This window comes from Taurulus bubalis (genome assembly GCF_910589615.1).
Source record: "Taurulus bubalis genome assembly, chromosome: 20".
In the NCBI taxonomy this organism is placed as follows: domain Eukaryota; kingdom Metazoa; phylum Chordata; class Actinopteri; order Perciformes; family Cottidae; genus Taurulus; species Taurulus bubalis.
Genome location: NC_136608.1, coordinates 4,823,711 through 4,850,287, shown reverse-complemented (window position 1 = coordinate 4,850,287; position 26,577 = coordinate 4,823,711). Strand labels below are relative to the sequence as shown.

At 42.7% G+C, this 26,577-nt stretch overlaps 3 protein-coding genes across 4 annotated transcripts; 2 read left to right on the top strand and 1 right to left on the bottom strand.

Moving 5' to 3' along the window:
• On the bottom strand, positions 1–5,620 carry cdc123 (cell division cycle 123 homolog). Of its 2 annotated transcripts, none has more exons than XM_079236423.1 (13): positions 5,539–5,620; positions 5,181–5,252; positions 4,843–4,906; positions 3,904–3,936; positions 3,596–3,691; positions 2,943–3,049; positions 2,422–2,473; positions 2,214–2,289; positions 1,758–1,880; positions 1,363–1,391; positions 1,152–1,256; positions 910–1,047; positions 1–550 (listed from the first exon to the last, which is right to left on the bottom strand). In XM_079236423.1, exons 1-13 carry the CDS (start codon positions 5,610–5,612, stop codon positions 494–496), a joined length of 1,026 nt encoding a protein of 341 aa, XP_079092549.1. In that variant the 5' UTR covers positions 5,613–5,620; the 3' UTR covers positions 1–493. The 2 variants fall into 2 exon arrangements, with proteins under 2 accessions (XP_079092549.1, XP_079092550.1); XM_079236424.1 differs by having other exon boundaries at positions 1–547.
• Positions 5,621–6,777: 1,157 nt separating this feature from the next.
• On the top strand, positions 6,778–10,183 carry nudt5 (nudix (nucleoside diphosphate linked moiety X)-type motif 5; the record flags this gene model as incomplete). The annotated part of the gene is made up of 8 exons (XM_079236055.1): positions 6,778–6,834; positions 7,378–7,445; positions 7,551–7,603; positions 8,248–8,355; positions 8,503–8,598; positions 8,731–8,832; positions 9,111–9,164; positions 9,296–10,183. 8 exons carry the CDS (start codon positions 6,778–6,780, stop codon positions 9,403–9,405), a joined length of 648 nt encoding a protein of 215 aa, XP_079092181.1. The 3' UTR covers positions 9,406–10,183.
• A 4,044-nt stretch (positions 10,184–14,227) lies between these two features.
• On the top strand, positions 14,228–26,509 carry fbxo18 (F-box DNA helicase 1; the record flags this gene model as incomplete). The annotated part of the gene is made up of 21 exons (XM_079236309.1): positions 14,228–14,246; positions 14,710–14,877; positions 15,021–15,619; positions 15,874–16,010; positions 18,753–18,900; positions 18,984–19,165; positions 19,258–19,332; positions 19,466–19,557; positions 19,734–19,902; positions 20,314–20,533; positions 20,640–20,727; positions 20,831–20,926; positions 21,055–21,191; positions 21,667–21,763; positions 21,920–22,086; positions 22,194–22,257; positions 22,369–22,563; positions 23,181–23,300; positions 23,525–23,631; positions 24,550–24,678; positions 24,818–26,509. The coding sequence occupies 21 exons, from the start codon at positions 14,228–14,230 to the stop codon at positions 24,974–24,976; spliced, it is 3,168 nt and encodes a 1,055-aa protein (XP_079092435.1). The 3' UTR covers positions 24,977–26,509.
• Between the last annotated feature and the right edge of the window lie 68 nt (positions 26,510–26,577).

The window sequence follows — 26,577 nt, the reverse complement described above, 5'->3', positions numbered from 1 at the left end:
AACGGCTTCAGTGTTTAATAAAGTCTGTCGCAGCCTGATAAACGTATACGTACACGGGGAAATGTGCACACAGACTCTTTATTTTTTTAATCCGGGGATGTTATCTGGGCTGCAGTAAAGATACATGAACTATTTTACTAAGCATATTTTAAAGTATAAAAGCAGGCATTCTTTAGAGTGTGTGTGTGTGTGTGAAGACATCTGCTTACATTGTTTTCCCTCTAAAGAAACAAACAAACTATTTACCCCCCAACACAGGAATAAACCACTATCAGACACAGCAGAGGCCTCTCTTCCCCGCCTCCACAGACGCCGTCGGAGGCAGAGAAATGAACCCTCAGAGAGCACGAGCTGCTAATTCAACGCGGGGGAAATGCTGGAGGAACGTGAGGAGAAACCGGGGCCAGAGGGTGAAAGAGTCACTGCGTGAAGGGAACATCGTGTGAGGGCCGGTGAGGCGAGCGGCAGCTCATCGGGTTCCAGGTACGCGGTGTCACTGTGGAGCAGTCTCCTCCTCTTCCGCCTCAGAATCTTCCTGTTGGCTTTTCTTCTGTTCAGAGAGGAGACAGAACAGGAGAGGAGATAAGACTTCCAGGATATACCCAGTTTCCCAATTTCATAACGAATCCAGAGTGTAGTAGATTCACACAGGGGAATAATAATAATAATTTTAAAAAAGGAGACAGAATTTAAATCCTACAAGTCAAAGTTTTTTTTTTTATCTCACGTACCCCAGCAGTAAACCAAATTACCCCTAAGGGGTACTAGCACCATTATTTGAGAAACACTGGTTTAACACTGCAGCCAGAGGAGTCGCCCCCTGCTGGCCGTTAGGAAGAATGCACGTTTTACGACTTCCGCATCGGCTGCACATCGTCAGAGCCGCCTGGTTCTGGAACAACGTCTCACCAGTTTGAGGAAGTCGATGAGTTTGTAGGCGTCTTCTCCGCTGGAGAGGTCGACAAAGTCCCGCGGGATTCTGTAGCTCAGACAGGGGCTGGGCTGCACCGTCACCTCGCTGGTGGTGCAGCGAAACGCCGGGCCTTCCTGCACGCAATGGAGAAACCACACAGTTGCCACAAAACAGCCTTTCAGTATTGAATGACATCTTTTCTATCTCTTTATAGACCCCGTGTGTCGTGGCGGCTGACCTGCTGCTGAGCGATTTCCCCACCAGACGTCAGCTCCTCCCAGCTGAACAGCAGCGAGTCCGTCACCTCCCCGAACGGGTTCACATCTATCAGCCACACCCTCCCCTGCAACACACACACACACACACACAAAATGCATAAGTGTCACTCAGTCTGGAAGCGGCATTTTTTATTTATTTTTATTGACCATATCCAAACTCAGTGAGCTTACCTGGCTGTCTCTGTAGACATCAAACACAACTGTAAATCAGACAAAAGCAACAGAGTAAACAACTAAATATGCATTCATTTAACATTCACATGATATATGTACAGTATATATATATATATATATATATATATATATATATATATATATATATATATATATATATATATATATATATATATATATATATATATATATATATATATATCACAAGTTAAAATGTAATTCCAGGATGAAAAGTTTATGTGATCAATGTTCCCCTGCATTTTCCTCCTGTCCCAATATCCCATTTACAACAGTAAATATTTAATGAAAAAAAGCAATCTGTCTGTTCCCGAGGAGAGCTGAGGGAGGCGTGACGCAAGTAAGAAATCAAAGAAAATGACGTCAATGCTCACAGTCTTCGTCCAGGAGCTTGTACTGGATGTGCTGGCTGAAGAACTCCTGTATGGCGTGCAGGATGTGCTCCTCCTGCTTCAGGAGGTGCTGGTAATACTGAGTGTAGTCTCTCTGGGAGATGGCTGGGAACAGACACACAAACGTCACTTCATCGCCATTATGATGAGGAGGCACGTCTCCCTCCTCAGCCAACTCAGTCTCATGGCACGAAACACAATGACGACGATCTCTTTAGTTAAAAAGGAAGAACTCAGACATTTTAAGTAGTAAAAGCACTGCATTTAAAATGGTCCTCAAGCTAAAGCACTCGTTACACATTTATATTCTAAATGGTGGTGAATTAACATGTAAGCATCACTAGAATGTAGCAGCTGGTGGTGCTGATTTCAATTGATTACTGGGTAGTTTAACGGCATCTATAATCATCAGATTCTATGGGTGGAGGCGGTTATTACCGATCAGTTTGTTTTCTTTGACGAAGCAGCGAAACTCTCCGCCAGGAATCAACTCGCTCCACTTTCTCAGGACCAGCTGGGCACAGAGGACAATTGGACTATTTTAAAATCGGGGGGAAAGAAAGTACGTACTACATTTTTTTCAGAGCAAAAATAACTCTGGTATTAAACACAAAGCTAGTGAAAGTAGTATTTAATTAAGAAATACCTCGTATTTTAGGACTGGATCTGGAGAGTCCTGGTCACTACATAGATGGAATCTGCACAAGGAAATGAATGACGGTTGCGACTGTTAAACAGACAAATGAAAATAAATAAAAAACAACCATGCATGTTCTGCAGCATCACAGGCCTTTACGAGAGAAGTTGAGAAAAATGACTCCCAACAAACAAGCATATATCACATTGCTTTTTCTAATCACACACACACACACACACACACACACACACACACACACACACACACACACACACACACACACACACACACACCCCTTCCCTCGAGGCTGTGTGCTGCAGTAAATCACTGGCTGCACTAAATGTTTGTCATGCAGAGCTGAGAGACGTGAGGTATAAATCTGCATCACAACAATTTCTGCAGCTGCCACTTGTGTTTTGCTGCAGACTGAAATCAGTCAAACAACCAAACCTGGATGTTTTTTTGGGGCGGGGGGTGACATCTAAATGTTAAATACGTGTGCGACGATGCTGCTGGATGGCGAGGCTTACGGCTGGGTGAGGTCGTGGGTGATGAAGTCTGAACTTTTGAAGAGCAGAAATATATCACTGAGGCTGTCACACTGCAGGGAACTGTTCAGAGCGATCCAGTTAGCATCCTGAAAGGGACACAATCATTATTCTTCAAAAATACCCAACAAATTATTTCATTATGCTAATGTAATAATAAAAACAGGTCATGTTGATACACTTTTCCAGTTAATTCACTTCTGCTCAATTAATAACAGTTTTTCATTTCAGGAATACTTCACCTACAAAATTACCATTTGTATTTGAATTACTCAACCATGAAGCCTCCAAGGTTTGAACCGGGAGCAAAAAAAACTAAAAACTGAAAGATCTTGATGAATGAAAGTAAATGAGGTAGCAAATCTTTATCAAATCTGTTTACCAACATAGTTTTGCGGATGTTAAATGTGTTAACGTCCTAATGAATTGACTTTAAACGGGAGGCACATTTACCAACAGCAGAGCAATGTGTGTGAGAGGTTGTAAACAGATGTGTTGATATAGTTTTGCTGCTCCATTTACTCTGTTCGCCATGGAGGTTTTCATCAAGAACTCAAGGCAACACAGGGGCGAGTCCCTGATATATGGTGAAGGTCACTTTGTGGGTGAAGTGTTCCTTTAAAGCAGTATTTTACCCGTGGAGCACTCCAGTTGAGTTTGGGAAAGACGCGCCCACCCAGGGCGTTTATGGCCTCCACCACCTTAGAAGTGAATTCTGGGAACTCAGGAGCCTATCACACAAAGCCACATCATCACATGGCAGTCATAATAATTGCATTATCAAATGGTATGCATGGGGGGAAAAGGGAGGGGAAACACTTCAAGCTCATATAGATGCAGATTTCAGACGCTAAATGTTTTATCAGGTGGGCAAGAAGCTCGATGGGTTTGTTGGGCCTTATGAAAACGGACATATTTGATGAGAAGCATTGACTGTACTCACTGTGACAGTGGATGTTGTCTCATCATCTGACCACTAGAAGGAAGCAGAGAACAAGAAACAGGGTAAGTCGCAGGGTAAATGTTGACATTAAACTACAGTTCGGTTTAACCGCATGTTGGAGCTACAAGTAATGTAATGAGACAGGTGATAATGGGTATATTACGATGACATTTCCCCCTGATGAAAGCCTCTAAAAACCGATTAAAAAACAGATTACAAAACTACACAACAATCATTACCTACACTTAACATATCATATTATATACAAATATACGATTTATATACATTATATACATTTATTGCATTTTTGCACTCTTCTATTGTTTGTTGTTGTTGTTATTTTTATTATATTTGCATTTACACCTTAATATGCACATCCATACTTGCACTCTTGCACCTCTACTGTTTAAGGTTAATTTAATTCAATTTAATTTAATTCCTAAATTAATACTCTGTTATTCTTTCTTTCATACAGCTATTTTATTGTTGTTGTTATTTTTATCTTTATTCTATCAGTATTATTATTGCATATATCTTTCATCCCTGTTGTTTTTGTATCTTATCTTATTTTCTGTGTAAATGGCTGCTACGACACTAAATTTCCCCTTGGGGATTAATAAAGTAAATATTCATTCATTCATGTGTGGATGCATTTATTCACCAATGTTTCAGTATTAATTAACTCTGGTTTCAGCGCCCTGTGATGGTTTCAGACTTTGGCATTTTAAGGAATTTACCGGTCACAAATAACTAGTTTACGCTAAAGACTCTGCATATTTATAAGTATGCAGATATCTCTCTATTTGTCTGTTGTTGTTTTTTGTATATTCTTAAGATTGTGAATAAGTGAAACAAAGACTAGTTTCCTTTCCAGGAAATGTGGCACAATAAGAGAGCTTACGAGCGGGCAAACAATCACAAAGTCTCAGTTTTTCGTACCTGAACGTCTTCCTCTGCGTCAGAGTCGCTGTTGTAAGTGTGTGTCTGCTGTGTGTTATGGTCACTGAAGGGAAGAGAAACAATAGACGGGTATTGGTCAATTTGGCCGCTGCATCGGGGACAAAACAGATCCGAGGATCAAAAAGCACATTTCAGATCTAGGACACATGTGTTGTGAAAGGAAGTGCTGTGACCATAAGAACAGGGTCAGTCTGTAGCAGCACTTGTCCACTGCAGAAACACTTGAACACTTGAACAGTGTGTGTGTGTGTGTGTGTGTGTGTGTGTGTGTGTGTGTGTGTGTGTGTGTGTGTGTGTGTGTCACAGCGGCCTCATACCTCCCAGAGACTACCAGTGTGCCATCGTCCAGTAAGTACTCTATTACATTCTGAGGCAGTGGAAGAATCAGACTGGAAGAAAGAAGAAACATAACATCACAGATGAGTACTTGGAAAAAATACAATAAATAACAGACAACAGACAAACGGAGGTGAGAGGAAGGAGGAGCAAGGAAGAAGGAAACATCATTCAAACACTATTCTGTAGCGATACATGTGAAGATAGTAAGAAATAAAGATGGAAGCTAGCTGTGTTCTGCTCCTGTTTGGAAGCTAACGCTAGCTGTTAGCTGTTCGTTTTACAGCATCAACGATGGAAATATTTCTTGTAATTTCTGTACAAACATCTGGTATCTACCTTTTAATCGTGTGTTGCTTGAATATCGGATACCAAACCGAAAACTGACAGTTGACAACTTGCTCCTTCTTCATGCTGCAATATCCTGTCATGGAAAAGAGTCCATCGGTAAATATCTTCCGACCTCGGGATGTTTTGGAAAATGTCGGGGCCGCGTCCTCATTTAACGCCTTTATATTTTGAGGCAATACTGAACTCTAAATGCACTGTTACGAACGAATGTTAAAAGTAACCAAATTTTTGTTGTATCTGTATCTTATATATATTAGAAATACAATTGACAAATAGTCAACGCTGTGTTGCTCGAATTATGCAATACATGTTTGTTTACAGACGGGGAAGACTTTTTCCGGTGCACACGTAAAAACCGCCGACTTGCAACATAGATCGTTTATTAAAGTAAGAAGGTCAATAATGGCTCTTTTCATTCTCACAGTTCATACAGCTATATTATTTATAAAATGTGACATAATTAATATCGACCACATAATAAATAAGCACATTTAATATTTGGATACTGGTGAATTTGTTGTCTACTTGCTGTCAGCTAACCGGATTTATAAATTAATTGTAAATCATTACACCATCTTGCATTACTCCCAACCCGTTGCGTTCATTCGCATACTATTGGATCTCTAATTTAAACATATATATATAGTGACTCAATGTTATCTGGTATTTAATGAAAACATGAACTATTACATATAACCTAGTCGTTCACCATAATGAAGGATACAACTGGACGTTTGCGGTACCCGGAAGTGGTGGCAGAGTGACTCCTCTTTACTTCTTTCCCATCTCTACTTCTACTACTGCTGCAGCGGTGGGATTTCACGTGAGTTTAGTTTAGCTTTGTTCACTTTAAATGATTGTCCAACGTTTAAATTGCACGAGCTCCGAGCCCCGGTAGCAACCGCCCAATGTAAAGCAGCTAGCAAGCGTTAAATAAAGAAACAAGCGAAGATAGAAAAACGCTAAAAAGAAAATAAATGAACACGTAGCTAATGCGGGGAGTTGAACCCGGGGTTGATTGGCTCGTATCAGATCACGTTAATTGAGCAACTCATGACCAGAGTCGTCGGACATTAGCTAGCTAGCTCGTCCTTTCAGCCGTGACATGGTGGTTAGAGATCTGTGTTGTGTTTTCCAGGTTGACTTAAAGCAAACTGCCTCCACTCTTCGACTGAAGCTTCCTGGCTCCACTTTCCTCCTCGTGTTTCAGTCGTCCAGATCGTGAAGATGAGCAACTCCGAGGAGCCCAAAGCGACCATTGCTCCTCACGTCGTGAAGGAAGAGGCAAGTCAACGTCCCGTCTGGAGCCTTTGAAATGCTCCCCGTGGTCATTTATTCACCTGATTGAACACATAGTATTTGCTAAAGTTAATGCCAATGAATAAAAAGGTTAAATCTCCATTTTTCTTCTTCAAATACAGACCAGACACTTCTATAAGTGGACCTACTTTTCCACCCCAAAGATAGTTCTGATTATTCATTGTGATCTGTGTATCCTCAATGATGAGTTCATCACAACACAAGACTAAAGTTGCTGTGTACATCTTCTCAAATTCACACACAAATTACACATTTACACGAAGAAAACCAAGCTGCCCTTTTAGATTAACACGTAAAGTGAATGTATGTGGTTTGTTTTCTTTGCTTACATATTTGCAGAAACTACCCATTCATTGTATAACACGCGTGCTTCTCTGTAAGATCAGCAGAGTAGCTGCTCCCACTGTACCTTGTTCCTTTTCGTTCAGATCCGCCTTGCCTCGGTGTGTTGACTGTGTGTGTGTGTGTGTGTGTGTGTGTGTGTGTGTGTGTGTGTGTGTGTTGCAGCTCTTGGCAGCAGGGAAATGGGTGAAGCTGGAGAAGACCACATACGTGGACCGTTCTGGAAGCACCAGGTACTGTTCTGTCATTTGACTTCCACGATACACACACACACACGCACACACACACACGCACGTACCCCCACTTACAGTCCACCCCCTTTGGTTTTCATCTGCCAGAGTCTGGGAGACGGTGAAAAGAACAACGAGGCATACCAACACTGAAGCAGATGGTGAGCGTCCCTGTGTGTGTTTGTGTTTATTGTAACGTGAACCAAGGTCCTGCTCCGGAGAGGAGAGCGAGTAAAATCTGAGTCTTCTGATAGCAGAAGTATCTAAGTGTTCTGGGGTTTTCTAAATAAGATGTCCCCTGGTCGATCCTCTGAAGAGAAAGGAGCTTGTTAAGTCCGGCCTGCTAAATTCTGGTAGGTTTCCATCGAGAGAGCTAGTATAATCTAAATCTTCTGATGGCAGAAGTGTCATCCAATCTCTAAAGCTGGGAGCCTTTTCCCAGCCCTTAGGAGCTGTGGAAAATCTGAATCTTCTCCTCCTGTGTTGCAGCTCATATACTTCACAAACAAAATTTACTCCTCTCAGCTTCACGTGTCATACCTACATAATTCATCCTGTCTCTAAAGTCGACTACAGGAGGTTTGTTGCCTTTATAAATTAATTTACACGGGATAGATTATACAATATCCATAATACAGGAAGGATTATACAACATATAGCAACATATAGCATCTATGCAGGTTATATTTAAGTCTACTTTTAGACTTTCATATTTTTCTCCGATCATTATATATATATTTCCTGTTTCACCTGTTCAATCGAGTTCGCATTGAGTCTCCCGGGCCGTAACGCTCTTCTCCTGCAGCTGTTGGGATTATCGCCCTGCTGAAGCGGACGCTCCACAAGGACTGCGTGGTGATGGTGAAGCAGTTTCGTCCTCCCATGGGATGCCACACTCTGGAGTTTCCTGCAGGTCGGAACTGATTTAGAAGAATCCCTCAAATGTAGACATCCAACGTTTCATATTCCTCAGTCTCCGAGACGTCTCGTTGTTTTGGGAGAGGCTGTTATATGTTTAGTTTTTTTTACTATTTTAAACTTTTTTTGTGGCTGTGCTCAGGTTTGATTGACGAGGGGGAAAGTGCGGAGGCGGCTGCATTGAGGGAGCTAAAGGAAGAAACCGGCTACAAAGGCGAAGTAGTGGGCGTCACTCCAGGTATCCTCACACTGAGCTTGTGGCTGCACAGGCTGCCTCTCTCGGCTGCATCTTATCTCCTGTGCTCTTTTTTTATTTTATTTATTTATGGCCCAAACAATGCAAGTAGTAACATTATTGTCTTGATCTCAGTGACCTGCCTGGACCCCGGTATGTCTAACTGCACCACCCAGATGGTCATGGTCAACATCAACGGAGACGAGGGGGAGAATATCAACCCAACGCAACAGCTGGGTGAGAAGCCCGTTCTCTTGTCTCATCACACGTTTACTCTTTACGTTTACTCGCCGTTATTACTTTCTCCTGGGTATGAAGGAAATAAGAGAACTGACCCAACACCTCACGTGCAAAAGTAGATTGCCTGTAAAATGAAAGGAAACCTGTTTTAATAATTTAGTTCTCTTTTGCTCTTCCTTACAGCGGATGGAGGTGAGTTATTTTCCTTTTTATTATATCAGAAATTATATTTTTTCTCTCACACAGCAAACCAAGCCTGTATCCTCTCCTTGCAGAATTTGTTGAAGTCATTCTCCTACCGCTCAATGAATTCCAGGTGAAAATAGATGGTGAGGCTTCAGGTTGTTTTTTCCCCCCAGAGTGGTGACGTCATTACGAGAGCGAGGCATTCTATTGGGACAAACACAAACACTCTGACTTATACTTTCTTTCTTTTTCTTCTTTTTTTTTAATTCGGCAGATCTGCTGAAGAAAGAAAAGACCATGGTGGACACCAAAGTGTACATGTTCGCTATGGGGATGGTGCAGGCCTTCTTTAAGCCGAGGGAGCTCCCCGTCCTGAAGCAGTGAAGGGAAGCGTTCAGGATGAGAGAAGAAACGCTCCTTTCGGTTACATAGGGCTCACTACACAGGACTGGAAAATATGTATTGGAAAAGGAAAAAGGCCTTCGGAATTGTAATAAGAAATTTTGGATGGTTTTAGATGCCATGTAACCTCGCGTTTTAACATCCGTTTCTATGATGTGTGATGGCCGTCCATAGAGCAAAATGAAAGATGGAAGATGCCATTACAGCTGTGTGTGTTAAACATACCGGCCACGAAAATGTAATTATGAAATGGAAGTCTGGAAGAAGCCTTGGATATGGGAAGTGAACCTATGAAGAGCTGTGTTTACGGGTTGCACGGAGGTACGACCAAACACACTGAAACATGCTGTGGGGCCAATTGTTTAATCGCTTGCACACTTAACACGGAATGCATTCCAGCCTTTAGTCTCGAACGACTAATAACTTCCAGTATTTTTTTTATACATGTAACTTGTCATGTATAAAAGCAAAAGTCCAAAAGCATCCTGGGAACTGAAGAAACACTCACTTTAGAGGAAGTAGTCGATCCGTTAGTTACAAAATAACCCAAGTGTTGTGCTAATAGTTACATGTAGTATTTTTTGATGCACTAACAAAATGAGAGGGGGGGTAAATGTACAACAGATGCTGTCGCAATAAGGGCAGTAACTGATTAATAGTAAATAATTCATACTGTGCCTCCAACCTGCAATTAACAGGACATTGATGCTGTACTCGCCTTCGCGCCTGGAGATTACTGACCAATGAATAAATGTGATACTACCTTTGCCTTTCCCAATGGTCGTTTGTGTCTCACACTGACTTCAGCACCAACTGAGGAAGTGATCGACGGGAAAGTACTTCCTATGTGTGCCTGAGCTTTGTAGTAAGGATGACTTGGCCTATAAATAGTTTTATAAGTGTTAATGCTCTATTGAGAATTGTGATTCCCCCACAAGAAGGAGGCCTGTATGTATGTTTTGATGACTGCACCTGTCTTTCATTTTTTAAATAATGAACACATTTATAGACACATTATTATTACATGTGGGGGAAATATCTGCTGATGACATCATTCCATTCATATATCTCTATACACAGAGTTCCTCAGGGAAGAGGGCGTCATTCAGCACAGAACTGGCAGAGCAGGTACAATAAAAAAGGCTTTAATTAGCAACGGACAGTCCTTTGTGGTTTAGCCTTCTCTTAGAAAAGTTATTATACAGTATTAAAAAGTATTTAATGTGCTGAATGGGTCATAAAGGTGTGTTTTATCTGCACAGGACCAATCCAGTCTCTGTATCAGGGCTATATTTTTCTCATACAATCAAACCAGGTGCTATTTGAAAATCACAATATATGTGTATATATCCTATTTTTTCAAATAGAACAATAGAGTAAAGGGCACATTCTTTTTTACAGTCGCCCCTATTTTAGAAGGATCAATGGCCAACATTAGTGATCTTGTTTCCAATGTTATTCACACAGACATCGTCAATCATTGTACACGATAGGTTTAAAAAAACAGACAACTAAGCGGAGAGACTGTACAGTACAAAGCTAATGTTGAGTCAGTTTTCAAAGTGTATTATGTCTCCGTCAAAGTGCACAGGAAAGGTGTTTTCACATTTTATTGCAATGTGCCGGGTGCGAGCTTGACCGCGGTACTGACAACGTGGACGCCTGGCCCCCTGGTTCTTCAGTGTACACACAATAATGTGGAAGGGGAGGAGGCTTTTGGTCATCTCACCGTATGGCTCTCCTGCGTCCTGACAGATGCCTCTGACATGGTTGGTGGTGGCTAGGATGAAGGTATTGGTCTCCTTACACTGATTACTGTTGGTTTGAGCGATATTTTTCTTATGTATCTCCGCGTCACATCTGTCTCTACTCATCCGCCCGATGATATGCTGCCTTATAAACGTTATGTAACGGCTGTTTGACTCCTGAGAGCACAGCAGCAAAAAGCAGCAGCAGACCAGCAAATGGGATCCTCATGATTCCCTGGTGTAGAAAATATGGGGGAAATGTCCCCCATATGTTAAGATACAGCAGCACAGGTGATTATAGTGCAATATCAAAGCTATCATTATTATTTATATGTTCCATATGCAAATACATTTCACAAGACAATTGGTGAAGTTGCATCACCACTTTTATCAAACTATTAAGAGCTGAAAACAATGAAAGCTATTGACCTCTTCAGTCCTATAATGCATTTATTTCAAATCAAAAAAATTAGAGCATTTAAACAAATATTTATTGTATTTCACAAGCTCTGTTTAAATCCATTGAGACATTGTGAAATATAAAAATGCTGAAATACTAGTAAAAATAAGCCATCATGAATTTAGTCTTTATGTACTGCTCAACATAGCAATCCATGAAGCTAGCATACAATACAGCCACTGGGTAAAAACCCTGACCAAAAAGCAAAAAGACCAAAAACAAACCTTTTAAGTTGGGTGAAATGTTTGAAAGTCCTTTGTTCTTCCTGACTTCAGCGGTTTTACCTTGCACCAGAAAAAAAACAAAGAAATTAATATTCCATATATGAAAAAAAAAAGTTTTTAGTCGACAAGTTTGTCTGTGCTCTGTGTCATACAAACTATATTTACCTGTATCAGGGACACAGTGAGCAGGGACTGTGAAACCTGTGTAAACTGCAGAATAATTTATAGAATTTGTTTTGAACTTTGATGTCTTGGCACAACGACACAGTGGGAGGGGAAATCACATTTAAGCTTAATTTGTAAATAGGCCAAAGAGGAATGATGTCAAGCGCTTTGAGTGGTCGGAAGACTAAAAAAGCGATATTCAAGTACAGGTCCATTTACCATATTTATAATGATATAATAGACAATAATCAAAGATGGCCACTATGTTGAACATAATACTCGTTCTGTCTGCAAACATTAATGCTGCATGCTTGCTGCTCTGCACTGCTTTAAGGAAACTTGACTCCCACCACCTCCCCAGTTTCATCTATTGACGCTTCAAGTGAATTTTGTATGTTTCTATTAAAATATCTTCTTCTCTATCAAATGCTGTGTATCTGGCAGTGAAATTACTTTTCGTTTTTATTTTGGGCTAAATACGCTAAGTAATACTATAGTGCAGATGTGCAGTTTAATTCCCATGGGCCATCAAAAATATACATTTTGAAAAGAAAATGTCAGTTAATTAAAGAATCAATTAAATTACTTGTGCTTTACTTAACTTTTGACTTTCTGCGTTTTATTTAGTATTTTGCTTCTCTATAGTTGCATGTGTATTGCATATATGTGCTAATTGTATCTCCATGTTGACATTGGTAGTTACTCTCTGGCCTTCCAAGGTGGGAATCCGTAATGTTAACACACTATTAACACACATAGTCTCCCCTCTCTCGCTTTACTCTGCTGCCATCTTCTGGTACAGGGTCATTCAAACTCGTCACAATGTTTGTTGAATTGTTCAATTTCTGATTTATGGACTGCAACCATTCATGTAATCTCAATATCATGAGACATCTATGCTCAAACAATGTTTTTTTTAGTTGAGGCATCTTTTCAGCCCCTTGTGCCCCACATCACATTTGTGCTGGTGAATTATTTAATGGAGGATACAGGCAATCTGAGTCAATTTGTGTATAGCATGTCATGTTTACAACATTGCCTGTTGAGATGATGCAATAGTTTGCTTGTATCAGTGATGTAAGGGTTTGTGTTTTAGAAGATTTAGATTTCCTTTCAGTGTCACTAAGTTGCATGCTGTTTACGCCGTGGAGGCGGACAAATTCAGACTTATGCAAGTTTCACTAATGTTTAATAGTTTGGATGGAACGCGACAAACAAGTCTCTTCCCCCCTGTTGACTCTGGCAGTTCCTTTCTGGACTTTGATGTATTTCATCATTTCATATTGCTGCCAAGATATCATCATAGTTCAGTTTCAGTTGTGGGGAAGACTTGAACCCAGTGGACCGTAAACATTCTTCTAATGATCAGGAAAGAAATAATACAGAACTTTAGCATATGTAACAGTTCAGGGTTTGGTCTAATACACTTTCTGATCAAACCACCAGCTGATATTTCTGGCTGTTTTGATGGTACCTGTACATTTCATACATTCTAACACTCACCTGGTCGGAAGAAGGAGCTTGCCATTCTCGACAGGTAATAAAATACACCTCTGCAGAGTAATGGCTCCACATTGTGACACTGTTTATAGAGATTTATGAATGAAATGAGGCTATCAGCAGATATTTCCACACTTTTAATAACTTATAGCCTAAAATTGCTCGGTTACCGGGTCTAATCAAACATTGATCACTCAAAAATAATCATAAACGATATACTTTATATTATTTATCATCACTGATGAGCCACACACATAAGTTAATATCGTTTTTTATCCATACTCAGTAGGAATCATTCAAATGTCTGGTATTTTCTGTAAATTTCGCTTTACGCTGTGCGTGCGCGCTCCCGCGAGGTGGACGCAGCTTTCGGCGTGCGTGCGCAACTCCGCATACGTCTACCAATAGCGTGGCTTCGTGAACAACATAAACAGTGGAGACCCACTGGCTAAATTATTGCTAGCTTAGGCTGCTAACTTCGAAGCTTTTTCACAAGTCAAGTGACGACAGAACGAGAGAGTTTCTGAACAGTAGCGTTAGCTTAGCATGCTAGCGCTACGCTCGTTGTTTACTTGGTTTATTACGCGTTAGCTCTGCGTCTTGTCTGCAAAGCGGCAGCTTGAAACAAGTTTTAATTTGGAAAGTCTGAATCCGTAATGGTCCCGTAGTTCTTTTTTTACTAAGAGACGGATGCTCTGGACACGAAGATGGAGATGGCTGTGAAGGGTAAGTTCTTAAGTTAGTGAGCTAGCTCACTAAACAAACCACTATGCATTTGACCACTTTCTGTCATATATATTAGTGTGTTTAGTGAAGTCAGTCCGACATTGGCACTTGGATCGAATACAAGTACCACTAGCTAGCTAGCTAAACTTAGACTGTAGACTAACTTTTTAGGGTGCAAAAGTATTTGGTACCACATATGAAAACATGACTCTAATATTCACACCTAACTGATAGGGTTGTAGTGGATTTTACAAAAAAAAGTTCAGAAGGGAGAGCCAATGCTAATGTGCAGTACATAACTGGTCTGTTTGGCTATCCTCAGCACTTAAAAGATTGAGCAGTGACCAATAACTGTCAGATAGGAAGACTGAAGAATGGCTTTCATTGCTCAAGGACAATCCTAACCCAGTGGGTTGTGTCGTGCTGACGTGACTGAGTGTTGTTTGCTGTTGTCGTCTCCTAGGAAAGGCCAAGAGGAGGCACCTGAACGCAGGGGAGTGTGACGACCTGGGGCAAAGTGCAGAGGGCACTAGTGCCCTCACCCAACCCAACACCGTCAACCACCGGCCGGTCACTCGCAGCGCCATCCGGGGGCTTAACCCCAGGACGCCCACCAAGCGACGGAAGTGTGGTAATAACGTCTGCTCCAAAAGTTGACAAAAGTGTAGTCAAAGTAACTTTGAAAATAGAAGGAGAATTAAAAAATGTTTTCCCCTTACGGTTGAAAGTCACAAAGTTGCCACACACTAAATCTGTGTTCTTTTTCTTTCACACCGTCAGCATCTGCCTCAGGAAGTCCCGCCGGGCAACAGAAGGGCGTCGACAAGTTCTTCTCTGTGACAGGAGTCCTCAGTTCCAGTCCGAACAAATCCTCCAAGCCCGGCTCGTCCACACGAACAAATGGACTCAGCGGAAAGCTTTTTTCTGATGAAGAGCCGGGGGTTATGAAAGAAGAAGAGGAGGAGGACGACGACGACGACGTCAGCCTGTTACCTGCCACATTGGCAGCAAACCCTGAAGACGAGGAGGAGGTTGACGATGGAAGCCTTTCAGCTGCAGAGTTGGCGGCGAAGGAGGGCGACAACGCTGTGGATCATCTGGAGGGAATCACAGCAGAGATGTTTGGAGATGATGATGCATTCGACCGATGTGACGGTGACCTTCACAACATGGAAGACGAAGTGGAGGCCCTGCCTGACTCCCACTATGGGCTCCTGGGTAGCAGGAAGGTCTTGCTTGACCCCCAGGGCTGCATGGATGATCTACCAGAGGAGATCCTGAGGCAAATACTGTGCCTCGTCCGTGCCCAGGACCTCTACCGCAGCGTCAGCCGCGTCTGCCATCAGTGGAGGAACATCGTCCAGGACACAAAGGTGAAACAAAGCACAGACTTATATTAAGTTACATATTAACAGCAAGTGAGGGTGGGGGTTATGCTGACGTTAAGTAACAAAAGCAGGGTAAGTGTGTCGTTGCTGGAGACTTGCCTTTATAAGCAAGTTCCTATGTTTAAATAGAATAGTGTATCAGTCTCTTGTGGTTGGACATTGCCGTAATCGTGTTTTTTAAAGCTAACAAAATGAACATTATTGTTTTGGATGTTGTGTGTTTGTGTTTCATCGTGCAGTTCGTTCCCTTTAAGAAAAAATACTTCCGCTACATGATGAGGGAGAAGGAAACGGTGCGGGAGATCTGCGGCACGCTGAGGGACAGCGGCATCACAGACCCAGCAGCATCACAGCACAGCATACGATACCTTGTTATGTAAGTCTGCGCTTCCTTTACGTTTATGTAGCCGCACATGCATCATTCTTTGTAGACTGAATGACTCATTCTAGAATTACATTGAACGCATGTCTGATTTGGCTCAACCCCTTTGTTGAGTTAGTTTGTTTTCAGCTTGTTAACTAGCACTAAAATCTACTTGAGTAAGATGTGACCTAAAGTCTGTCTGCTGCTGCAGCCGCACAACTTAATCAGCCAAAAATGTATTGGGCCACCGATATCTATCCAGCGGTGCATCACTGGCTTGGATTTTGACTGAGGAGACAAATGTTGTATATTTATATGCCCTCACTTGCATATAAATACCAAACGGACATTAAAACCACCAAAGTGAGATCTCTAACTGAGCCAACCATTTATAGCAATACAGTTTTGGGATCAAAAGTAACGTCCTGACAACTTCAGTCATTATTTTTTTGGCATTTTAACCTAATTTCTGATCTTGGCGTCATTGCGGCTCAGAGATTCATTGATACAACTAAATATGATTGTATGAAATGAGCAATAATGAAGTGCGGGAAGGTCGGTGATATGTTAAAAAATCTTTGTGTGGTAGACTCGAAGAAAAAGTTCTGGATTCAGTAAGTTATAATAAAACAGATTTAATAGAAAGTTGATGACACGGTGTACACAAGGGTGCACAAAAACACAGCGTCCACAGACCACCGGATATCTAACGGCAGTTAACTGTCTAGCCCAGGGGTCGGCAACCCGCGGCTCCGGAGCCGCATGCGGCTCTTTAGCCCGTCTGTTGCAGCTCCCTGAGGCTTTGACAAAAAAAAAAAAATAGAAAACTTTTTTTTTTTTGCCCAGTGGAAAAACTTTCAAAGGGAATTCCTCTTATCTTGGAGTTTTAGGTGATATTGGGTCAGTGAAAATAAAAATAAATGTTTAAATATTTCTTTCACTAAAATGTGCGTCACGTTGCTGTCAAGCCTTCGCTCCTGCAGCTGCTACTCGTGACTCAGAGCCCCGCCCTCACGCGCAGATGAGTGCAGAAGAGCGATTCCTCAACTGCTGCAGCAAACTGAGTAAAGTAGATCTACTTTCAGGAAGTGGATCACGTCTCCAAACTCCACTACTGCTGCGGGTTCTGTGTCAGCTCATGAGTAGGGTTGGGTACCGGTTACAACACGTCCGGTACCTACCGGACCGAAAAGCAACGCAGATTTCGGTGCTTCCTTCCGGTGCCTGAGCCGATTTAAATACTTTTTTTTTTTTTTTACACTACTCTGTAAAGTTGCATGGTATATAGATACTAAAAAGGTAGCGCGGTGCCCGCACGCTAATAACGATTATTAAAATAGCGCGGATCAGAGCGCACTCGCTGCTCTGCTCTCTGTCTGCCTGCACGCAGAGTGGGGCTCGAGGGGGCGGGGCTTCCAGCGCGCGCGCGCACACACACACACACACACACACACACCGCGCACACACACCGCGCACACACACCGCGCGCGCACACACACACACAGAGATCGCTGCAGACACGAGCACGAGCTTTTGAACGTCCGTCCTCGGCTTGATGGAACAAATCTCTCCAGTTGATATTAATGGTGACGTGTAGTCCAGGAAAGCAGCAGTTTTAGGATCCAACAGTGTCTGAGTTCTGTTGCACACGGTCCCATCAGGCCACCTGATGCTTGTGTCTGTTCTTTTTTTAAATATATATTTTTATAGTTTGAAGTTAAAAGGTTTGAAGCTGTAGTTTGAAGTGTGTTTTGTAAGTACTTATTTATTTATATCTATAGTATACTTTAAACAGTTAATAATATTGTTCAATTTGAAGAAAAAAAATTGCCTTGGCAATAAAAAAGTATCGGTTTAGGCACCGGTATCGTTTTAAAAGTATCGGTTTAGCACCGGTATCGGAAAAAACCCAAACGATACCCATCCCTATACATGAGACAGTGAGGCGTCCGTTAGTAAAAACGGATCCGTCCTCCGTTTGCGGTGCTCTAGTGAGGAGGACGCTCAGTGTAAACGTAGCAAAAGATATGCGTTTAAAATGTAAAACTCAGTGAAGAGGACAGGTATCGAACCTGCTACCTTGCAGTTACAGGGCAAACACTCTACCACATGAGCCACAAATATAGATAGACCTGAAGGTCTGCATAGTTGTGTTTTTAATTAACCTTAATGTAGCCGAAAGGTTGCTGACCCCTGGTCTAGCCTTCAAATTATGCACACCGATCGGTGTAAAACATTTTATATTATAGATCAATATAATGGGCGTTGTTGCCTCTCATTGGCTTAACATTACAGCGTGCAATTGGTTTTAAGTTTACCAGAGGTGGAGGCAGCATTGGGGTTGGTTCAGAGGTGGTATCTCAGCACGCTTTGCTTCCTGGTACTTGACGTCATCTCTCCACCCCTCTGTGTTACTGAGCACAAGTTCCCTCCCCTGGAGAAGTAGTTTTACTGTGTTGAGGGGTATCTGGCACGGCACCCATTTAGAGCAGATCTGTGAGCTCATCTTCATTTCACATTCCTGGCCTACCTACAACATCTCCTATGTGAACACACTAACTAAACTAACTGTGACTTTCCCCATAACACAAATACACAATTTCATAAGGTTCACTCCCCCTTATTGTTTATATTCTTTCTTAAGTATCATATTTTACACATAGACATTCCTTATTTACAGTGTAAGGCCTAGTAAATTATTATAAATCTACACCGGCGTGCATAGAGTTTTAAACTGTCTTTTGTTTTGGTCAGTTTAATGTCCCAGCATACGGTCGGAGAGCGGGTGAGGCCGGAGGACGTTCTGGAGCGTGTAAAGAAACATCACCTTTTTCCTCAAGCCGAAGCCTCCATCAGATTACGTATTCCTGACATTCAGAAGTTTTACAACCTTGGCATTGAGGTATGACTCACAAATACACAAAGGTCCTCTGGTTAATCGCTTGTAGAAAATGATGTTCACGTCATTTGTTGTCCGATCTCCAGGGACCAAACCCGTACGCGGCCATGGCGGTCATACTGATCCTGAGTGAGGGCGTCGGCGACGTGCAGGCCTTGGTGTCTGTGCTCACCGGCTGCCTGTCGGACTCCGCCATCACAGAGTACCTCAGCCACATGGCCACCATGTTGCTCGCCGTGAAGAGGAGCAACATCAAGATTAGTAGCCGGTGAGAGCTGCAGGTGTTGGCGGCTTTTTAATTCTCCACATGTTCCTCGTCCGCTTCCTCGTGACTCTTTTCTTTTTTTCTTGTCTCTGCAGGTTGCATTACAACATCTACTACATACTTCACTTGATGGAGAATGGACCCTTTTCTGTCAACTCCGCTCAGAACCAGTAAGGACCAAAATGCATTAGTGTCACTGATGTGCATTAGAAATATGCCAACAGGAAGTGGACTGAAGTGCTGGAGATCGGAGTTTTACCCTTTTTAACGGTCACCATTTGTGTGTGTGTGTTTTTCTTTTAGGCAGCCTCAGATTCAGCTCACAGGTGAACAGCAGCAGATCCTCAGCCACGACATCCAGGAGAACCATGTGGTCAAGATCGTGGCTTTTGCAGGTACAGGGACTGTCCACTTTCTATAAAATAGTTTTACTTGGTCAAGAATACACAAAAATTAAATCATTAAATAAGTAATGTGGCGTTAAAACAACCAATTGGATCAGATTCCGTTTTTTGCCGTGTGAGGTGTGAATCAGAGGCCAGTGCTGAACGGTCCGTGTTGTCCGCCGCAGGTACGGGGAAGACGACCACGTTGGTGAAGTACGCCGAGCAGCGGCCACACCTCCGCTTCCTGTATGTGGCCTTCAACAAGTCAGTGGCCAATGAGGCGCAGCGCCGCTTCCCCAGCAACGTGGCCTGCAAGACCGTCCACTCGTTGGCCTTCGCCGACGTTGGGAGGAGGTGAGGCGTCTCCCCTCGGATGCTCAGTCTGTTCATGAATGCAGACGGTTACGTTTGAGCCTTCCATGCATTTTGTATGCCAATTCTGTAATAATATTTCTGATAGTTTCGACTTTTTGTCATTTAGCATTTAGTTATAACTAGATGATTTAAACATGATGCTGACAAACTTCTCTCATTACACATTTGAGGAAAAAGTAAAGTGTTCAGAATGCTGATGAGTCATCAGTTAAGTGTTAAAAACAGAGCTTAAGTCAACTTGATTTGAACCTGCGGTGTCCAGACGAGGCCTTGGACTGCATTCTGTCCATGTTGACGTTTGTTTGAGTAGAATAACCGTGACTTTTTTGCCTTCTTTTTTTTTTTGTCTGTAGTAACTTTTGTTTTGTGCGTTTCCATTTTAAATCACAGGTACCAGTTTCGTCGGAAGCTGACGGATAACTTGAAGCCCTTCGCCATCAGCTCTGTTCTGCCGCAGGGCCGCGGCGGCTACTCCAAGGCCAAAGTGGTCGCCTCCACTCTCAACGCCTTCATGGCTTCAGCGGACCCGGCCATCACTATCGAACACGTTCCCCGCTTCCGCAAGCAAAAGAACAGAGAGATTGAGATTTTACTAGAGCCTGATAGGGAGGTATGAAGCAACAAAAGACCACTCTAGTGTGAACGAGTAATGAGCAAGAGCGGCAGCACTGCAAAGGTCACATTGAAACTCTTTTTCTTTTATTGTGTAATCCTAGCTTTCTGCACTCGAAGCGCAGACGATCTGGAGCAAAATGAAGGAACTCAATGAAACCAAAATCGACGCCTACCACATGACCCACGATGGTACGCCGACTGCAAATGAGTTAAATGGGTTTCAGCGCTTCTGTTCCAATATTTTCAGGGAGGGAAATCTGCACAGGTGGTTAACGGAACTCTTCATCCTCAGGTTACCTGAAGCTATGGCAGCTCCAAGTCCCCAAGCCCTGCTTGTCCTACAAATACGACGTCCTTTTCATTGACGAGGCCCAGGACTGCACTCCAGGTAACGACGCCGTATCCGTTTACACAGTCCAAGGGAAAGGACAAGTCGTATTTGTGACTATTGTGCTCCACTTTGTGATGGTGATGGCATCTTCCTTCTTTCTCTCTCTCGCTCTCGCTCTCCCTCAGTCATCATGGATGTGCTTCTATCGCAAAGGTGTGGGAAAATCCTGGTCGGAGATCCTCATCAGCAGATCTACACCTTCAGAGGAGCCGTCAACGCACTCGACATCATTGACCACACACACATCTTCTACCTGACGCAGGTGCACAAGCACGCACACACATGGAGGCAGGTGTCTCGCACTACGGCTCCACAGGGCGGAGCCACTCAGGGAATCATTTGAACAATACATGCCTTAACTGATACTGCTGCTGCGACATATGCCAGAAATAACAATAATGTAACAATGATGAGGGTTAGAACATTAGCTTCTCATCATCATGGTGGCTAATGGTAGCAACAATAAAAAAACATATACTCTCTTCAGTAATAGTTGCATAAAATGGCATAAAGCTTATATAAAAAGTGGTCCTGATAACCTAATAAGGTCTTGTAACATAAACAGGGAGGATTGTGACTTCATTCTCTACTCAGGACGCCAGTACTCCACTGTATCTTTACATAGCAAATAGTTGTTTATTAATATTCTGAATGTTGTTTATAAAAATGTTGTAACTCTCAGGAGTTCAGTGTGAATCAGAAAAATGAACCCGCTCCTCACGGATGTGTCCGTTCAGAGCTTCCGGTTCGGTGCGGAGATCGCCTACGTGGGTGCCACCATCCTCGAAGTGTGCAAGGGAGTGGAGAAGATTCTCGTGGGAGGGAAGCAAAGAGGTAACCGCTGCACACTTTAAAACAAGGCGTCGGCTTAGAAATGCGCCCGCTTCTTCAAAGGTTTATGTGACATGAAAGTGGTCTGTTTTCACAGTTTTTTTTTGTTTTGTTTTTTGTTGGTGTTTCTCGTGTGTGTGCTACATGTCCATTGCACAGGCGGCGTGTGTGACGAGACTGCAGACTACGTCAGAGCGGCTATGAAGCTGGGCCTCAGTCTTCTCCCGGGGAAGACGGCCATATTGTCGAGGTGCAATATCAGTGTGTTCAGCGAAGCCGTCCGGCTCACCGACTCCAACCCGCAGTGCCGGATCCACTTCGTAGGAGTGAGTACATACTGACCGACACAATGAAGTAATAGCGAGCACATTTTATATCAGGGAGACGCGTGGGATGTCCCATCAGGCACTCACGGGGCCGCCTTTTCCTTCAGGGTGTGAAGGGGATCGGCCTGAACCGGATCCTGGACATCTGGCAGCTGATGGAAGGGTCACAATGTGAGCTTCACACACGTTTACTAGAAGTGATCTCTGTTTCTGAATAGTAACACTTTTTTATTTTATATACTGACCCTTTTGAGATAAATGATGAATTTGCTCTTCCTTCAGTCATCCGGGATCCTTTGATTCGATGCTTCGCCAAGAAAAAGCCCAGTGGCTTCTGGGCCTTGAAGAAGTACGTCGATCAGACCGAGGACTTGGAGCTGGAAGCCAAACTCAACATCGTTGAGAAATACAGAAAGCGAATCCCAGAGCTGGCGAAGCGCCTGGAAAGGTGCTTTGTAGAGGACTTCCACAACGCAGGTACAAACCGGTTGTAATCGATTACTTCATCATAAACAACTTATTGGTCTCAAGAGCATGAACTCTTAAACGCCACACAAGCAACAAACGTCCAAAATGCAACGTGAAATCATGAAATAAATCAAATGAATACATTGTTGCTGTGCAAGTATACCATGAAGATATGTTTAATATACCTTTTTGTGTCTTCGCCCCAAGCCCATTGCTTCTTTATGAAGCTGTAGATTATTAAAAACGGATCTCACGCATATATCGCTCTATGGCACAGAGGATTAAGACGCATCCGGCTGTGGTTAAACACACAATACTAGTTAGTAAGATCAATTAATTTGTTGTTCTTGGTCTTTTCATTGGAATTAAGAAGTAAGAAAAATGTATAATCTGGCCAGCCTTTTCTCTTTCTGCTCCTAAATAGCAGTTTGGAGTTGTTTTATAGTTAATAATATTGTTTTGAGTAAACTCATTCACACATTTTCTTCCCCCTCTGGCATTTTTATCGCTTCACTGGCACATTAAAAGATGTATATTTTCTTGTAAAACGATATATTTCTCATGTATTTCTTTCTACCGTGACGATGCACTCTTTAACCTCGGTAACAACATGTGTTTTGTTCCAGACTTCATAGTGGGAACTGTGCACAAGGCCAAAGGTCTGGAGTTCGACACTGTGATGGTCACCGATGACTTTGCCAAGATTCCCTCCCCAAAGGCCAACGTACCCTTCATGTTCTCGTTCAGTACGTTCCTTTTGGCAACGCTTTTCTTTCTACATAGACTTTACGCTGTAGGTTCTTTGGTCGACACTCTTTCCCTAGAGGAAGTGTGTCTGATATCTCTTAGTTAGTTAGTTAATTCTGTTGGAGGGCCATTATATGAACCAATGTGAACTTATTGCAGATTTCAAATCACTCTAAAAGTGGTTAACATTTGAAAACTCTGAATATTCCTCTTCCCTGCTCAGGTGATATTCCAGACGATGAGTGGAACCTGCTGTATGTGGCGGTGACTCGTGCCAAGAGGTCTCTGATCATCACCGAGTCCATCCGCCGCATCCTCACAGTGGCTGGGGTAAGAGACCTAATCACACACACACACACACACACACACACACACACACACACACACACACACACACACACACACTGTTTGCACATGGCCACTGCATGTTCAAATCACAGCCACTGTTAATTCTTATTTTGTTAGAATGCTGTGACAAGTCAAACTAAATCACAAGATATTTATTCCGTTTTTATTTCCGTTTCTTGTCATCACCCCGTTTTTCCTCTTGTGAAATAAAGAGTGCCATCATTCTGCGTCAGCATCTTAATACTTGTTAAAGGGAAGGAGGGCGTTCCTGTGGTTTTGTCAACGCTCCTCCTCTCACACTGGACTGTGATTTTGATCAACTTCTTCCTAAGCATTTTCAGCTGCAGTTTCACTTCCTTAAGTTTTAATCTGGCTACAGACCGCACTACATTTAAAATATAAGTGGCTATTGCTGGCGCCTGAACAGTGTAGAGAGAGAGGGAGGAAACAAAAAAAACACTTTTCGGTATGGAAGTACTGCATAAAATGGTAAAAGGACTGTACTTGTAAGGCTCTTTTCTAGTCTTCCAACCACTCTTTCACACTACTTGTCGTCATTCACACACTGATGGGAGGGGCTACCATGGAAGGACTCTAACATTCACACACCGTAGGAACAGCCTGCGAGGTGCAAATCGGGGTCAAGCATCATGCAAAAGGGGACATCGTACATGGACTAGCGGAGCCGTAGATCAAACCACCGATCTTTCTTTTGATTGAAGGACAACCCTGCTCACCACTGAGCCACAATCGGCCATTAAAAGATACCAGATGCAATCCCCTCCTCAAGCTGCTTATCCTCAGACTGGTTGTTTTTTAACGGTTGAGAGAACTGGTCTCCCAAAGTTTTGCTCAAATGTGATGATGATGATGATGATGATAACTTCCTGTCGTCTCCAGGAATACTTCCTGAAGGCGGAGATGCCCAGCACCTTGGTGGGCGATCCGCTCCCGTGCTGCATCTCCGACTGCCCCAACTGCACCACGCCCGGCTCGGCGTTCATCATGTGCAAACGTCAGCTGAAATGTGTAAGACTCAACTCCTCGCTAAGTTATAACTAGTCAGCAGTCAAATGCGTACAGATGTATACATGGAGCCATTTTCCTGATCTGAGTCATTGCTTGCAATGTTTTTAATTTTTTAATTCTCCCTCTTGTCCTCGTCCAGTCCGACAGTGTGTCTCCCGGCGGGCCCTTGTGCGAGAGGTGCGTGTGGACGCGCATCGGGGGGGCCGCCTTCCTCATGACCGACGACGTGCTCTCGATGGCTGAAATGCCGCGAATACTCGCCCCGCAGGACCACCGCATGCTCCTGGCGCTTTTCTAGCACCGCTCGTCTTTGAGGACTTCAAAGAAAAGAAAAGAAAAGCCTTTTGTGCATTGATGGGGGAAAATGGACTTTCAACAGCTGTGTGTGTGTGTGTGTGTGTGTGTGTGTGTGTGTGTGTGTGTGTGCGTGCGTGCGTGTGCGTGTGTGCGCGCGTTTCAGTTGAAATGCCTTTTTTAATGACTCCCAGAGGCCATCAGTAGGACTGAGGTTTCATTGGAGAGCACTGTTGGATTGTGTGTTGAATGTTTTGAGTAAAAAAAAAAGATTGTTCTTGACATTATTTGTAAAAAAAAAAAGTGTATAATGATTTTTTTTATGTAAATAACAAGATACAACTTGGATAGGTACAACACATTACTGTTGATGGAGGGGGAGTACAAGTATGCTGTATTCTGTCCAAAGACCTTCCTTCTGAACAGCTGCTTCCCATTAGCCTGAGCTCCGTGGGAACAAACCGTGTGGCCAAATACTTTAAAGACTTTCAGCTCATGTAATGGAAACGAGTAATTTGTTCGTCCTGAAGTGTTTACCGCTGGCAACCACATTATTTAAAAAAAATTGTTTTTATCAGGACTAGAATATTTACACTGGAGTACGTGACCAGCTGTGACTTTCAGTCTGCAGGAGAATGTGGCCTGGCAAGTTTATTAAAAACAATGTGGATTAAGTAATGCTCCGCTTTATTTTTGGAACTGAAAGAGACAAATAACTTCTGAACACCATCTGAAGAGGAGGGAAGAAATTACGTTGCGCTTGTCCGTCTAAATAGTTCTGACTTGTAAGTGGATTTTATTATCGGCAGCTGTAGGAGTCCCTTCGTCCTTAATTTCATACACTTGACAAATGTTTTTTTTTTAAATCAAAATATAGAATAGATATTGCTGAGCAATGAAACAAATTCAGTGAAAGACCAGAGGGTTAGAAAACCCGGTAAGTTGATTCACGCTGCCTTTAAAAGCTATTGACCCCATGGGGCATTCAATCTGGGAGGTTTCAGCAGATGTTGTGTTCGTGGTGGTCTTTCAAGCAGCTGATCGTAATAAAACTATGAGAAAAAACATTTGCCTGCCTATTTGAAGTTCATAGGCAGGTACGCAGAATAACAACGATGTTAAAACCTGGTTGAATTTGACCACAAACATTCGGTGTCTCTCTCCGTAAATGATACATAGTTCAATAATGCAGTCATACATTGATAGATGGGCATCTGAGGGATATCTATTCTGTATGCAGGTAGATGTAAAAGCTGTGAGACGATATTCAAAACGAACACAAAGGGACTTATTTAGATTTGAAGTGGAGGAAGTGTGTGCAGGCGGTAACTTCCTTCTGCGTTATTCTTCATCATGGTACTAGTAGCCACCGTCTCAATTCTGTGGGCGCAAACAACTTGGTTCAGCAGGGTGGCTGCATTTAGGCTATTTCCCAACTATTCAGAGAAAACTTCTGTCTGTGGATAACCTGGTTATCCGAGACGATACAAGACACCATTGTACTGAAATGGTTGCAAAAGCTTTAGAACTGGATACCTTTTATATAAACAAATTAAGTAATAATAATAAATAATGTAGTATTCTGTCGAATGTATGTTGACATAC